At 41.2% G+C, this 15,154-nt stretch overlaps 1 protein-coding gene across 5 annotated transcripts in view; it reads right to left on the bottom strand.

Annotated features, from left to right (window-relative positions):
* The window catches only part of DMXL2 (Dmx like 2), a 153,426-nt gene that overhangs the window by 71,062 nt on the left and 67,210 nt on the right, over positions 1 to 15,154 (bottom strand). For all 5 annotated transcript variants that reach the window (XM_075858007.1, XM_075858011.1, XM_075858009.1 and 2 more), the window contains exons 17-24: positions 14,834 to 15,061; positions 12,898 to 14,574; positions 12,060 to 12,170; positions 10,928 to 11,097; positions 9,332 to 9,429; positions 8,170 to 8,335; positions 2,016 to 2,280; positions 667 to 1,742 (exon numbers count right to left, since the gene is read on the bottom strand). In XM_075858007.1, coding sequence (XP_075714122.1) covers positions 667 to 1,742; positions 2,016 to 2,280; positions 8,170 to 8,335; positions 9,332 to 9,429; positions 10,928 to 11,097; positions 12,060 to 12,170; positions 12,898 to 14,574; positions 14,834 to 15,061 — 3,791 coding nt within the window. The remainder of the gene's footprint in view (positions 1 to 666; positions 1,743 to 2,015; positions 2,281 to 8,169; positions 8,336 to 9,331; positions 9,430 to 10,927; positions 11,098 to 12,059; positions 12,171 to 12,897; positions 14,575 to 14,833; positions 15,062 to 15,154) is intronic.

Genomic DNA, 15,154 nt, shown 5'->3' on the forward strand with positions numbered 1-15,154 from the left:
TTCAATGGACCCTGGGCTGTCTGCCCAAATATGGTATGTCCCTCGATTGTGTCACCTGGATTCCCTGTGACGCGATCCAAGGGGAATTCCCCTTCTCATTTTCTCCTTGAATGCTGCGTTTAGCTTGGATTGCAGCATTCAAGGGAATAGCGGTGGAGATCAGAGGTTTCTCTGATCTCCGCCGTTAGAGCGGAGCGGTGACTGTGTAATACAGCCATTGCCCCGCTCCTGACAGCAAGTGCGCACGCGCAGTCCGCATGAGGTGATGCGGCCAGTGCTGCATTAATGAGCGCCGGCACTGAAGACATGTGTTCTGCAGTGCTCATTAGAGCAGGGCCGGCCACATCACATCACGCTGACCGCGCACACTTGTCAGGAGCAAGACAATGGCTGTATTACACGGCCGCAGCCCCGCTCTAAGGCCCCCTGCACACGGCCGTGTCCGTAAACACGCCTGGTGATTATGGGTATGGCCGTGTGCATTGGCCCTTACTACATTCATGTGTTGTAATACTAAGCTGTGCGGCCGCACAGCTTAGTATCGAACTGTTTGAGAGTGCATGGCATCGAAATAGTATCGATATTTCAATGCATCGTGGAACCCTTTAATAATGAGTCCTAAAATACTGAAACGCACACACAAACACATAGCGCTATGTTTATTACCTGCTGAGACTCTTGTAATAAGAACTTGAGCTCCATCCTTACAGAGGCCAAGCCGCCACCCTGTGCACCATGTAAGCTGCAGTAGCTCAGGAAGACTCGAAGTAGAGCCTGGTTCTTTTGCAACCACCATTTCCGTTTTTCAGCATGCTCTCGCTTAGCTTGCAGCCTGCGGCGTTCAATTTGATGTCGTTCATAGGACCCTATATCGGATTTATCTGGAAAATCCTGGCTGTCCAACATATCTACGGGAGGAGGAGTTTCAATTGTGAAGTCTTTGCTGTCAGCTTCATGGTTGAATATTTTGTGCATTGCAGCAATCTCTTTTTCCAGCCAGTTATACAGCTGGAACCTCAGTTTTCCACCATCCACTTCATGCCCCGTAGCCAACGTCCTCAATTCCGTCATAAGAATCTTCAAGCATGCTCTAAATTTTAGTTGTTCTGCAATGACGTCAACTTCATTCCCAGTAGGTATGGAACTGTCTATGGTTGGTGTTTCAGAACTAACATCTTTTGGACTTTGAGCCTTTTGCTCCAAATTTAAACTCTTCAACACCAAACCCTCATCATCTTTGTCACTCTCTTTATCCTGCTCCCAATCCAGCTGAAGTGGCTCATCCTCAATTGTAATAAGTGGAGAACCCCAGTCAAAGTCATTAACAGAGTCTTCGAAATTCGACTGTTTTGCAGATGATGCTGCTGCTGGGGTGAACCATCCTGACTCACTCCCTTCCTCCAAGTGACTTGTTTTTACTGTGAATTGCAAAATGTCTGGTCCAACAGATCCCACACTTAGCAGATCTTCATTATTAACCATTGATTTACTAAGCTTTGGAATCTTAGACAAAACTTCTAAAGCAAGAACTGGGCACCCTACTTTAAAGTGAGCATTTGCAGTGGTAAAAAACAGTTTTCTTTCTATAAGATTTATTTCATCCACATAGTTTTTGTCTGTCTTTAAGCCAACAGTAGCGAGGGTAGCTTCTGGAATAGCGAAACGACGGCGTATTAGAAGAGGGTGAGTACGAAGGTAGTTGTAAAAACTGAACACAACAGGATTGCATGACTTGACAAGAACTAAAAAAAAAAAAAAAAAAAAGTTAAACTCATTTGTAGCTCTCTCTTTAAATAAACATATACAAATACACTCGATTAAGAAATTAATATACATAAACTCAGTTTTATAATATTTTGTTCTGTTATATATTAAATCAAATGTTATCTACATACAAGGAAGATCTAGATTTTATTTTTATTTTGTGGATTATAACACAACAGTAAAATGGATCAGTAGCAACATTTACAAACTAAAAACGCACAAAATGGTTGCTAAAAGGGGAATACACTTACCAGGGACTTCATCATCTTCCTTTGGGGTTTGCTCTAATAAAGTATCCAATGCCTTAGTGTAATCTTTCATTATCCAGTAAGCAATACTTCGAAGAAAAGGGTCGGGATGCAGCTTTGAACAGCAGAACCCTGTGCCATCCTTCTGACATCCTAGTACTCTTTCATAGAGGAGAGACTCATATGTAGGAGAGGTTTCATACTCTGACTCATACAACCGAGCAATAACCAGTGCCAGCTGAATGTCTTCCATTTTTTCCAAACAGACCTAAAAACAAAGAAATTTGAGCTGGAAACCATTCTGCGAATGCACCTGCTGGAATAAAGAGGATCTGTCGGTTCTCCCGACTTGCTTTAGTCAATACTTGTATGCCCCATAATAATACAATTCTGGAGTACCTATTGTTAGAACTTTCTGGACTGGCATTCCTCGGTTATTCCTCCTGGAAACGTATGAACCAATTTACAACTGGATGTTACCATTCCCCTCAATGGGCCATGTCCCTACACACTCTCACCTTGTCGAATCAGTGCTGACCAAGTCAGACTGTGTAGGGACACACCATATTGCCAAATGGAATTTTAACACCCAGCTGTTAATTAATTCATACATTAGGCACAAGAAAAAACAATAGAATAAAGGGTAGCTCACCAGTCACACAATACTGGTTGTGGGGTCAAATGCGCTGGTAAGTTTCCTATAGCCCAAGGATTACTTACCGGTAATCGGTTTTCATGAACCTATGACAGCACCCCTGGAGAGACTGGGGATATAAAACAGGACACACCTCGCCACACACACAGTATTAGGAAGAACTCAGGATGAGAATGTTTAGTTTTTGTTTTTTTTGCGCCACCCAAGTGGAATTACCTCACACCTTCATATATACAGTATTTACAAGGAATCACTTTGTATTCGTGTGACAATTTTAGAGTTTATGAGGACTATATATGATCGAAGAATAGGGAGGGTAAGAGAGGGGTGCTGTCATAGGTTCATGAAAAACAGATTACCGGTAAGTAATCAATCTTTTACTCTTTCACCTATGACAGCACCCCTGGAGATGTACAATAGCAGTTAATATTTAGGGTGGGACCACAGCTTGTAGTACCTTTCTACCAAAGGCCGAGTCAGAGGCTGTATGCAGTTGTAATCAGTAATGCTTGAGGAAGGTGTGAGCAGAGCTCCATGTAGCAGCCTTGCATATCTGTCTAGGGATGCTTCTGCTCTCTCATCCCAGGAAGTGGACACAGCCCTGGTGGAGTGAGCTCTGAAGAACCCTGGAGGCTGGAGATTCTGATTTACATAAGCTAAATGTATGGCCTGTTTAATCCATCTAGCTATAGTGGACCTACTGGCTGCTGAACCCTTTTTAGGACCCTGGAACTGAATAAACACATATTCTGGGGGTTCTTAAATCTTTAGTGATTTTCAGGTAGGCATCTTTTTACGTCCAGGCAGTTAAACTGCTGCTCCCTCTAATTTTTAGGGGAAATCACAAAAGGAGGGGAGAATAATCTCTTGGTCTAGATGAAATGGAGAGACCACCTTAGGAAGAAAACCCGGTAATGTCTTCAAAATGACTATCATCAAATAGTAGGGTATATGGGGGAAAGACAGAAAGGGCCTGTATCTCACTTACCCTACGGGCCGACGTAATGGCTAACAAGAACGTCATTTTGAGTGTCAGCATCTTTAGGGTTATAGAGTCTAGTGGTTCGAACTGTGAATTTGTGATAACCTGGAGAAGGATATTTAGTCCCACGGAGGAATTAAGGATCTAATCTGGGTTTTAAGCCTAGAAGAGGCTGCCAGGAATCTCCTGACCCAGGGGTGTTCCGCTAATCTGAAATCAAAGAAGGAACTTAATGCGGATATCTGAACCTTTAAGGTGTTAGGCTTGTGGATTTTATTTAATCCTGCTCGTAAATGCTTTCCAGGCTTAGATATATTTCTGAGGCTACCTGTTTCCTGCTTGCTAGCAGAGTGGAAATTACAGACTCCGAGAACCCTCTATGTCTAAGGATTACCCTTTCAGTTTCCAGGCTGTCAGATGAAGTTTTTGAATTTCAGGGTGCATTACTGGGCCCTGGTATAGGAGATCTGGTATGGTCATTCTCCTTAAACATGTGAACCATGGTCTCTTTTGCCAGAAGGGGGCTATTAGAATTATTGAAGCCTTATAGAATATATAGAATTATTGAAGCCTATGAAGACATGGGGGGGGGGGGGGCATAACCCCTTTCTTGACTCCAACACTGGGAAAATGTCAATCTATTGTTGTTGGGTAGTCTGATGGATCCAGGGAGAAGAATCTACTGACCTTCCAGTTTTCTCTGGACGCAAACCTGTCTATTGAGCGACCCCCCCCCCCATTTGTTTACAATCCTCTGAAATATTTCTCTATTTAGAGCCCATTCTGACTGGTGTAACTTTTTCCGGCTTAGAATGTCTGCTACCTGGTTGTCCCCTCCCTTCAGCTGGACAGCTGAGAGGGTCAACAGGTGGCGCTCTGCCAGAAAAAATATCTGGGAAGATAAAGCCATCAGTGGAAATGATCTTATCCCCCCTGATGATTTATATAAGCCACTGTCGTTGTGTTGTCTGAATATAATTTTAAATTCTGACCTGAAATTGCTGGTATAGAGTTTTTCATAGTCTGAAAAACTGCTGCCAGTTCCCTGAAGTTGGAGGACCTCTGTGCGGTCTGGTGGTCCCACTGACCCTGGAGAAAAAAGGAGCTGTAATGAGCTCCCAAACCCCATGGACTTGTGTCCATAGTTATATTGAGAGTAGGGGTTGTTATCCATGGAATGCCCCTCTTGAGGTTCTCCCTGTTTAACCACCATCTGAGAGACAGCCTGGCTGCGGATGAAATGTGGAGGGATTGATCTAGGGAGAGATTGCTCTTGTCCCACTGATCTAGAATGTCCCATTGTAGAACCCTGGATCTGAACGAAGCCCATAATACTGCTGGAATGCATGAAGTCATGATGCCCAGAACGGACACAGCTTTCCTGAAAGAGGTTGTATGGGTTAAATAGATTTCGGAGACTCTGTATCAGGGGATTGAACTTCCCTTCTGGAAGGAAGGACATCTGCCTGGAGGAGTCTAGAAGAATCCCTAGAAAGACACACCTGTTTGAGGGAATCCATTTTGATTTCTTCAGATTTAGGTTCCATCCGAAGTTCGTTAAGATAGAACAAATTATTTCTTTCTATCTGTTGAATCAGGGTCTGAGTTGTTTCTGCCACCATTAGGAAGTCATCCAGGTAGGGAATCAGGAGGATTTCCCTCGTCCTGATGTATTATGTAATTTTCGCTATTAATTTTGAAAACACCCTTGTGTCTTGTGAAATGCCAAAGGGGAGGACTCTGTACTGTAGGTGAAACAAATAACTGTTGGGTGTCACTGCTACCCTTAGATATTTTTGGTGAGGACTGCATATTGGTACATGAGAATATGCATCCTCCAGATCTAGTGATGCCATCACACAGTCTTTGGAGAGGAGATTTATGGTTGATGGAATGCACTCTGCAAATTTTTTTGTAGGTCAAATAAGAATTCAGTTATTTTAGATTTATTATTACCCTGTATTTCCGTTCTGGCTTCTTCACCAGGAAGAGAGTAGTATAAAAGCCTTGGCCTGTTTCTGCACTTGGGACTTGAATTATAACCCCTTTTTTTTTTGCCACTTGGGGCATCAAGTCTAGGGGTATTATCCCAGTCCCTGCAGACCTCTTCTTCAAAGGGATATTTCCTCTTAAGAAATTTGGGAATACCAACTTTCCTATCTGGATTTTTCCATTCCCTTTTGATGAGACTTAATACATTCTTAGGGATGGGAAAACTTCTGTTTTCTAGCCTTCAAAACATTATGTCCTGGACAGAACGAGGTTCTTTGGGGTCGTCCATATTCATAGTTGCTCTTATGGTTTTAAGGAGCTGATCTACATCTTCTGCTAAGAACAAATCCCCCCCTCCCCAGAGGTATTATCTGAAGAGCTCAGCTCTCCTTTTTCCTCTAGCTGAAAATACTCTTCAGCAGAGGAATCGGATAAATCTACCCGACTGGAAGAGGTGGACGGTATATCCTACTTTTTCTTTAGGGACTTTAGGGAGTTCCTAACTTCTGCTCTCACGATTTGTAGATTCTTCAGTGATGATCTTATCTAAGCAATTCTGGCAAACTCTTTTATCATAAGAGGCTGCTAGTTTTTTATTACAAACTCCACATTCCTTGTTACGGGTTTTATCCAGTTTCGTTCTAGGACCTTCCCTTGCCTAAACATATGTACAAGAGAAGGACAGTATTAGCAAAGAGAGGTTGTTTTTTTTGTCATACCCTATATACGTCCTGCCCGCTCTTCAAGTACCGGACTGGAGGATCTTGTGGTATCCGAGAAGTCAGCGCGTCCTGCTGCTTCTCCTGGCGTTTCCATAATGGGAGGAGATGCTGGAGACTGAGGCTCCATATTGTTCAGGCCTAAATAGGCATTGGATTGGCTGGGGAGGTCCTCTGCTCCGGATACCTGGAGCACCTCCTCCCCACCAGGGTTGCCGGAATAAACGCTTCCTGGAGCGTAGGACACGTAACCCCGCCGGAAGTGACGCGTCGTCGTGACCGAAGGTTTTGCACAGAGTGCGCCGGAAGCCGCAAACGCTGGGCATGTATACCGGCCCCACCAGGGTACAGAGTATGATCCTGGGAGAACCACTCTCCCACCAGAGGAAGGTCTCACCTCGTGGGACCTAAAACCACCTCCATGGAGGGAAGTGATGGACCGGGAAAGGAGGGAGTAACCGTCCCCAAACTTAAGGCTGCTCCCTCCAGAGGAGACTTACACCATCCAGAGTACCCCTAGGGAGAAAGGTAAGAACATGCCTGGGGTCTGCAACCCAGGAAGAAGTGCTATTTTTTCTAACAGGGCAATCCCATCCGGAGGACAGTAAACCCGACTGGGTGTGTGTAGAGGTGTGTCCTTTTTTATATCCTCTGGCTTTCTGTCTAGAGAATGAGATGTCTCTCCAGGGGTGCTGTCATAGGTGAAAGGGTAAACAATGGATTCAAGTAGAATTAGAATAAAATGTATACCAGTGCTCTAGACACCATGAAAATAGAGGTAAGCAAAGGTATAGATTTGGTAGTTGTGCTCAAACAAATTATCTGATCAAAGTGGATGAATCTATTTATATATGCAAATATAAAATAAATGTCATCGCATATTAAAAGAAAACTTAATAGCAAATCAATAGATACTAAAATGGATATACATAAAAAAAGACAAAAATAGCAGCTCTTATATATAAATCCTGGTCCACAAAATTAAAACAATGTCCACCACAGGGTCCTTGCGGCATAAAAATACTTTAAAGGGCTTTTCCAGCTTTGAACAACTGATGACCTTTCCAGGATAGGTCATCAGTACACGATCTGTGGGGCTCTGACACCCGGGCCCCGCACAGATGAGCTGGTCCTGTGCCTCCGTGCACTGGACGTACAAGCCGGAAGCAGTTAGCTCCGGCCATGGAATAGCGGCCGAGCCGCAGTACTGCAGCTCTGCTCCTATTCAAGTCAATAGGAGCAGACCTGCAGCACGGCAGCTAGGCTATGTACGGAGCCAACTGCTTCCGGGCTCCGTACATAGCATTATGTGCCACAACATCCGGTGCCCGCAGGCCAAAGGAGCGGCTTATTAGTGCGGGGTCCAGGTGTCGGACCCGCATCGATGACATACTGATGACCTATCCGAGGAAAGGTCATCAGTTATCAGAAGGTGGACAACCCCTTTAACTGCGAAATAATCAACCTCCTTTTATTTTACATATTTAGATATTGATACAGCGATTTTGGTTGTATATTTGTTTGTGCACAACTACCAAATATATAACTTTTGCTTATCTCTATTTGTGTGATTTCTGGAGTGCCGGTACACATTTTATTCTAATTCATACATTTCTAGGAGTAATGACAGAGGAATGGCAAAATGGCGATTTTAAGAACAGATGCTCAGGATTTTTATTTCATGAGGAATAAAATAATTTACTAAAACAGTCATCTTAGCAGAGTTCCCGTTTGAAAAATAAATAAAAAAATTAGTAGTAAAAGATACCCATAACAATGATGAAACAATGGTGAACGATCCTTGTATACCTCAATAGCATCCTTTAGTGAACCAGCTAGCAAAAAGAAAGCTGCAGACTGCTCAAAACGCTGCTTGCCAAGCAAGGAAAATGCATTCTTTAGGGCTGCTTTTCTCCAGCGATCCTCCTTAAAATTATGGCTAAAAAATTGTGTCATTTTCTCATCGTGCTGTGACCTGCAAGAAAAGTTTCAGAATGGAATTTGAAGTTGCTTGCGCTATTAAAGACGGAAAAACTAATTTTATATAAAAAAAAAAAAAAAAAAAGTCAAATACAATCACTGCTTTACTGTAACTAAACTTTTAAAAAACATTTGACACGTCATAAATTTTGATCGGTGGGGGTCCAAGCACTGAGCCCCCCCACCGATCCCTAAAACAAAGCAACAGGATTCATTTATTAACCACTTTAGATTATACAAGAACACAGGAAAACAACATTTTGGGATTAAGGTGAGAATAATATAGACATGTGAAGACAATACTGAAGCAGAGAACCCCCCCCCCCCCCCCCCCAAAAAAAAGGTAAATCTTGTGCTTATGCAGGTCCCTAGAATTAACTTGCCAAACTTTTATTGTTTGATACTTCGCATTTTTTTCACATTCCTCAAATAATTCAGTTTGCATTTATGAAGTTTCTAATGAAGCCCACATAGAATTCAGCCACCAACCTTTATACAATACCACTGATGAAGCATCATATGAATCAATTTGGTTTTCCAGTTCTAAAAAGTTTGTTTTCAGTTTATGGAAGGGAATATGCCAACATTACAATATTTTTTATACAGCTGGTCCTAGAGAGCAGATCTTTGAGACACGAGCTACACGGTTAGTCTGGGAGAACATCTTTAATACATTGGCCAGGACCCTTGCACAATAATTATATTACATAGTGACTTATCATATCCTCATACAGAAAGAATATGGTCCCTGCTTTCCATTATTTATGATGATTACTTAGGATAGTAACATTCAATGCATGCATGCCAAAAAAATAGATGTCAGTGTGGAATTACATCTTGTAAAGCAAATCATTTTAATTTTTTTTTTTTTTAAATCTTACAAGTAATATTTCTCTCAAAAATGCTATGAAGCACTTCACTAGAGAAAACAAAAAGTATTTAGATTTCTAATGTTTTATTTTTATGTACAATTCTATTATACAGTACTTGCCTGAATAAACCCCAAAGAACAGCCTTCTTCTTCATTGCCAGGTAAAAAATTGCAGCATCTAATGGATCGTTTTTTCTTTGAAAAGATGCTTTAGCAACCTAAACAGATACATACAAATCAAATACATGAGATCAAAGTAAATCAATCCATAATTCCCAAATAGTTTTGTATTATTGGGCTGGCCACCCATGTAGACGTTTACAACTATGATAAGGAGAGAGTGAGACCGACCCATCATAAGAAAAATAAAATGAAAGCAGCCTATCATAGATTTCTATCAAGTTTTCACATTAAACATATTTAAGAATGGTTAGTGGTTTTTTTGTACATTTTCTACATCATTATCTATATTAAAAAATAATCCTAAAATCTTGCAGTTTTCACTCTGGCCACTGAGCCTCACAATAGACCGACACTTCCTGTTCGGTAGAGATCACTTCTCTGCAGTCATCTCATTATTATCACAGGCAGGATTACAATGGAAAGTAACACCTATATATAAATAACACAGAATCCACCATTGGCAATAGGTGATGGACCCAGCTCCCCTTCCTACACAATGGCCTCTGCACAGGTCACAGAACATGCCTAGAACATTCTCCCGTAGAAGTCAATGGGTCTGTTCCACACTATGAATTCCTATGGTTGATGTAAAGTATATCTCTAAATGCTGTTTACAGCAGCTCAGGCAAGATAACTGCCATCATAATCATTTACCGAAAATAGAATAAGAAAATCTACACTCAAAAATAAAAACAGATTAGAAAAAAATAAATAAACATTTTTGTTTCACTAACTGGTTTTAATTCGTAAAAAATATGGGGGATACATTCCCAATCAGGAGGTGTCCAGCAGATACTCACTCCTGCTCCATACATAGAATCATGTTGTTTGGCTGAGCTGAAAATAAAACATTAATGGTGAACTGGGTGATCGCTCCTCTCCAGCAGTTTTCTATTGTGTAGCAGATAAAGGTTGTTTTATAAACCCAAATAGAAACATGTAGTGTAGTGCACTTACGGATTTGCAGGAATTGTCCTTTTCCAAATACATTAGTGAATTACACCGTCAGCAGAGACAAATTGTCCCTTCATGATGCGCCAGGGGCATTCTGCAGAATCATTATACAGAATATGTGCTTACAGTGCATGGCACCAGCTTTATCCGCTAGGTCTTATGGTGCTGATCGCATGTGATCAATACATGCAAGCAGCCCCAATGACACCACTGATCTCCACAGCAACTTGGTAGTTACCCACTACACAGTCTGTTGCTAAGCAACATCACAATCATATTCGGGGTGCACAGCAAACAGTGGGAGTAAAAAATATTCATAAGAGAGCCTGAAGTGACTCTCTAAAGAACAATACCAATGGAAACTTCAGCTTTTGACAGTTTTCCCCTAAGCCAATACCCCTACTCTAGTAAATTGATGTTACAGGTAAAAGCCTTTCAACCTTCATACATCAATAGGGGATCTTGAAGTTATTATAAAAGGAATTAGAAAAAGCTTTATTTGAAAAACATTGCACTGCAGTTTAAGACAAAAAGCTTTCAATACATAAAGCACAGGTCATTTCATTAATAGGTCATTACCTTTTCTATGCATCTGCGGAGTGTGTTGATATTCCTCACCCACCAACCAATTCCCATTGCTCTCAGTTCAGACCACTGCGGATCACCCCTCTGAATGGCTGGGATCATGTTGATTAACTCTTCCTCAGCCTCTGAATGAAATGCCCATGCAAAATGACATGTGGATAGCCCTACAAAATAAGTGAAATCTGTCAACACATCCAGTAAATAAAGAAGCACCAAAAAAAACTGGTCACCATAAAACCGACTAACAAAAAAGTCAATAAGACAGGACTATAAAAAGGAAGAAATTATTACAGGGTAACATGAAAGACTGGGGTAAGTAGGACTAAAACTGATAATCCGGTAAAAGCTCGAGGTTTAACTTTTGCCCTCAGTGCCCATGCACCTCACTCCACCGTCCAAAAATCTCAATCAGCTTGTTGCCGCCAATCCTAGGATCCCCCTCTAGCTTAAAGGTGTTGTCCAGTTTGGGGGCTGGTTTTATATACACTATTATACAGTGGTCGGAGCCTTCTGCTTCCAGCACGACCGCTGCATAGCTTCCGGCACATGGAGGCAGCTGATCGGTGCGGAGGCCAGGTGTCGGACACCAACTGATAACCTATCCTGTGGATAGGTAGCCGGTATAAAAAAAAAGCCCTTAAACTGGGCAACCCTTTAAGCCTGTAGCAGGCATATCTACCGGTTGGTTGATGTGCCTTGCCACACTACTTACTGATGCTAACCAACAGAGGGAGTTATTTCCTATACAGGCCTTCAGGATTAACTTCTTTTTTTGGATATATGATGGGAGTGAACGCTGTTAGAACAGTAAGTCTTTTTTTTTTTTTTTTACCCTAATCTCTGTGATGGTACTCCAAAGCTTTACTACATGAAGCAGTGCTTTTTATATCCTGCATTGATGGGGAATAATAAGCCTGGAAAAGCTGTAGGTAAATGGAAATACATGGTTGTATACGAATATAGGGAATCTATGCAATACAACAGTGGTATTGGATGGATATTGCTAGAGGAGCATAAACCAATAATTTACAAGTCTCTGTCCACAAACGGAGATGAACCTTCTGGTGTTTTGAATAGAGTGAGCTATTCTAGTACCCTCTGTTTAATAGGAAGAAAAACACGGTACCTTGGTGGAGCAGTTGAAGCCGATACAATGGAGGAAGGGACGTTAAAAGACAGGTGTGCAACCTCATAGCCAATATGTACCTCAAGCCACATTCATCAAGGTTGTCTCCTCCTATAAACACAAAAAAAAGTGATACAAAATTGCTAAATGTTACATACACTCATGCGGTGACATTAATATAGGGAACTTGCACTTATAGTACATGTTGGTTCACAGGACAAAGCAGGTCCTATCTTTTTAGTGAAAGTCCAAGACATAAAAATAAATACGTAGCTAGTATTTCCATCTATTTAGTACCTTTCTTTATTAATTACTTTGCATGTTACTTTTAATGGTTTTTTCCAAAAACAACTAAAAATTGTACTCTTGTTTGTTGGTGCCTGGATACTAGAAAGTACAAGTAATATTACATTATTATTGCTATTCCCCTTACATTCACCCACCGCTGTTTTTATTTTTATAAGACAACATAAAAAAGACCCATAATGGTTTCTTTCAAACAGTCTAAGAACAAGAGATGTCGCACTGACCACAGGTGTTTAGACTTCTATTCCCTCCCCAAAAAAAAACAAAAAAACATTAAAAAAAATAAAATAGTAAACCTCTACTATATAGGCCAAATGTGACTAAAACAGAGCCTTATGACAATGTGGTTTATGTAGTGGTGCCAACGTTAGCAAAATAAGAAATAGGTCAGGCCTGTTTAGCTTATCAAGATAGCATTATCGGTCTTGATTTTTGTAAAAGCCTAAAAAAAAAAAAAAATATGATGAGAACTAATTTCTTACTTTTGTTCTACTAGATTGTTACACTAATGCATGATGTTGGTAATTGTTACCTGTGTAGCTGTTATCTCTGCTTTCCCCAAGCTCTGTGCTGGTTGTTGCCACCGTGTCCGCTAGAGCCACTAGAAACATCTGTTCTAACCGGGTCAGGCCAGGTAAGCTGGAATGCATGAGATGGCTTGAAAGTACACTGGCATGCTCACGGCCAAAGTAGGTCGGCCCATATTGAGACAGATTGATAACTTTTGATCTGCCTTCTCTTTTTTCAGTTTCAAAGCCTATAAAATCATCAGTGGTCACATTTTGTATCTGAAATAAATCAGAATACTGGTCATCAGTTTTATGATCAAAACTACGTTTCGAGGTTTGAGATATTTTCGTTGATTCTTCCAGAGCAGTGTAGGCTACATCTTGATCAGCAGATAATAGTGCATAAAGTGGCAGTGGAGGAATGGAGTCAATCTCAGTGTATTCTCGAGTCCCATCCTTTCCAGTGATAATCATGTCCTTTGCAGTGCTGCCACTTACACTAATAGTCCGTGAGAGGTGGCGCTTTGGAGCAGCTTCATCTCCAGCATCTAAATCCTTTACAATTGCAACCTCCCCTGCAACGCATTTCACTAAATGTGAAAGGATGGCTTTTGCTCGTCTAACTTTTCCCAAGTCCATGAGTTCAAGCAACTGAGTTGGGTGATACTGAGGAAGAGTTGGAGAAAGTACATGGGCAGCCTCAAAAAGACCACCATCTTGAATAACAGTTGGGCTGCCAAAAACATCTTCGAAAATAGCTGCTCCATCAATTACACTGGTTTTCTTAGAAATCATATGAGTTTGTTCTGACTGTGCGGTATTACCTTCAGAAGCGGAGATGTCGGCATCACCTAACTTCACATTGTGTTTCCATTGAGCATAGACATGCATTTCACAATCCATCCCAACCACTAATATGCCATCTCTAACCCAAGACAAAGATACTGGCAATGAAGGTGTACCATCTACTGAAGACACCAGATCAATTGATCTGAGCAAGACCCATTTGGATTTTATGCCCTGTTTTATACTACCACCTAGTGGTAAATTGATGACAGCAATCCCATCTTTGATGTTTGTCTGATCTGTAACAATGCCTGACAATCGTCCATACATGAAAATATTGGATCCAACACCAACAGTAAGTATATGTGAGCCATCTTCTTTTGATACCCAATCCAAGTGTACCAAATGTTTAATGTTCGGCATGAGATGCTTGTCTCGATTTAGAAACACATCGGATTTTGAGTATACAAATAAATTACTATCTACGCTCACATGAGCGTCAAGCATGGTGCCAACTCTTATTAAGTCATCAAGATGTATAGTTTGTTCTAAAACCCATTCGGATCCGCCAGTGGATTCACATTCAAAGAGACATACATGCATAGAAAATTCTTTGGAAACAAAGCCATTATGCTGAATAAGCTGCTTGTATGCCACAGCAAGTCTTCCAGTGTAAGAACAGCTTACTGCTACCGGTTTTCCCGCTACACTGACTGTACTGCTGTTCTCATCACGTCCTTCATTCATTAAAGACCATTCCTTCCAGCAGTAGCTATAGTTTTCTTCGCTGCCGTCATGCTCTTCAATCGTTTGCACACTACATCTCCAAAATCGCACTTTGTCGTCTGAGCATGTAGTAACTACTAGGTATGGTGCAAGGCACACTGGGTAAATTGACGAAGAACTAAGATGGCCTGATGGGAGAAAACAGAAGACCCTTTAAAAAACAAAAACATACTTTTTTTTTTTATACAATTTCATGAATAGAATTATATGAAAACTAACAGTCGGCTGGTGTCCATATACCATATATCCAACCCACTGGTTGAGTGCTTACAGACTTTAAAAAAAAAACTACTTATTTAAAAAATGTAAAAAAAAGTCACAAGATTTTTTTAGAAATGTTTTTTTCCCTAGCATACGGGACTAAAAACAAAAACCATGGACACTCACCTGCCGAAGGCGTCGCTCTTATTACTTCTACACCATCTGGGATATCTAGTGGATGGCTATACACTAGCTTGGAGCTCAGAATCAATTCACTGGCTGTCTGAAGATTAGCAATTGATGCAGAGCGGGTTATGGGGATTGCCCCAGGAGATGTTTCTGGAGAAGACTCAGCAGCGACTTGCCCAGGTATGGTAAGAAAGTTTTCTGATGGAGTTGTGTCTGCAGGCTTTGCTTTAAAACAAGAATAAAAAAAAGGTATACAGTACGAAAAAAATTCTACTGAAACAAATAACCACTGCAGTTGTTAAAGTCCCCTTTTCATCC

The sequence above is a fragment of the Rhinoderma darwinii genome, chromosome 3 (assembly GCF_050947455.1).
Source record: "Rhinoderma darwinii isolate aRhiDar2 chromosome 3, aRhiDar2.hap1, whole genome shotgun sequence".
In the NCBI taxonomy this organism is placed as follows: domain Eukaryota; kingdom Metazoa; phylum Chordata; class Amphibia; order Anura; family Rhinodermatidae; genus Rhinoderma; species Rhinoderma darwinii.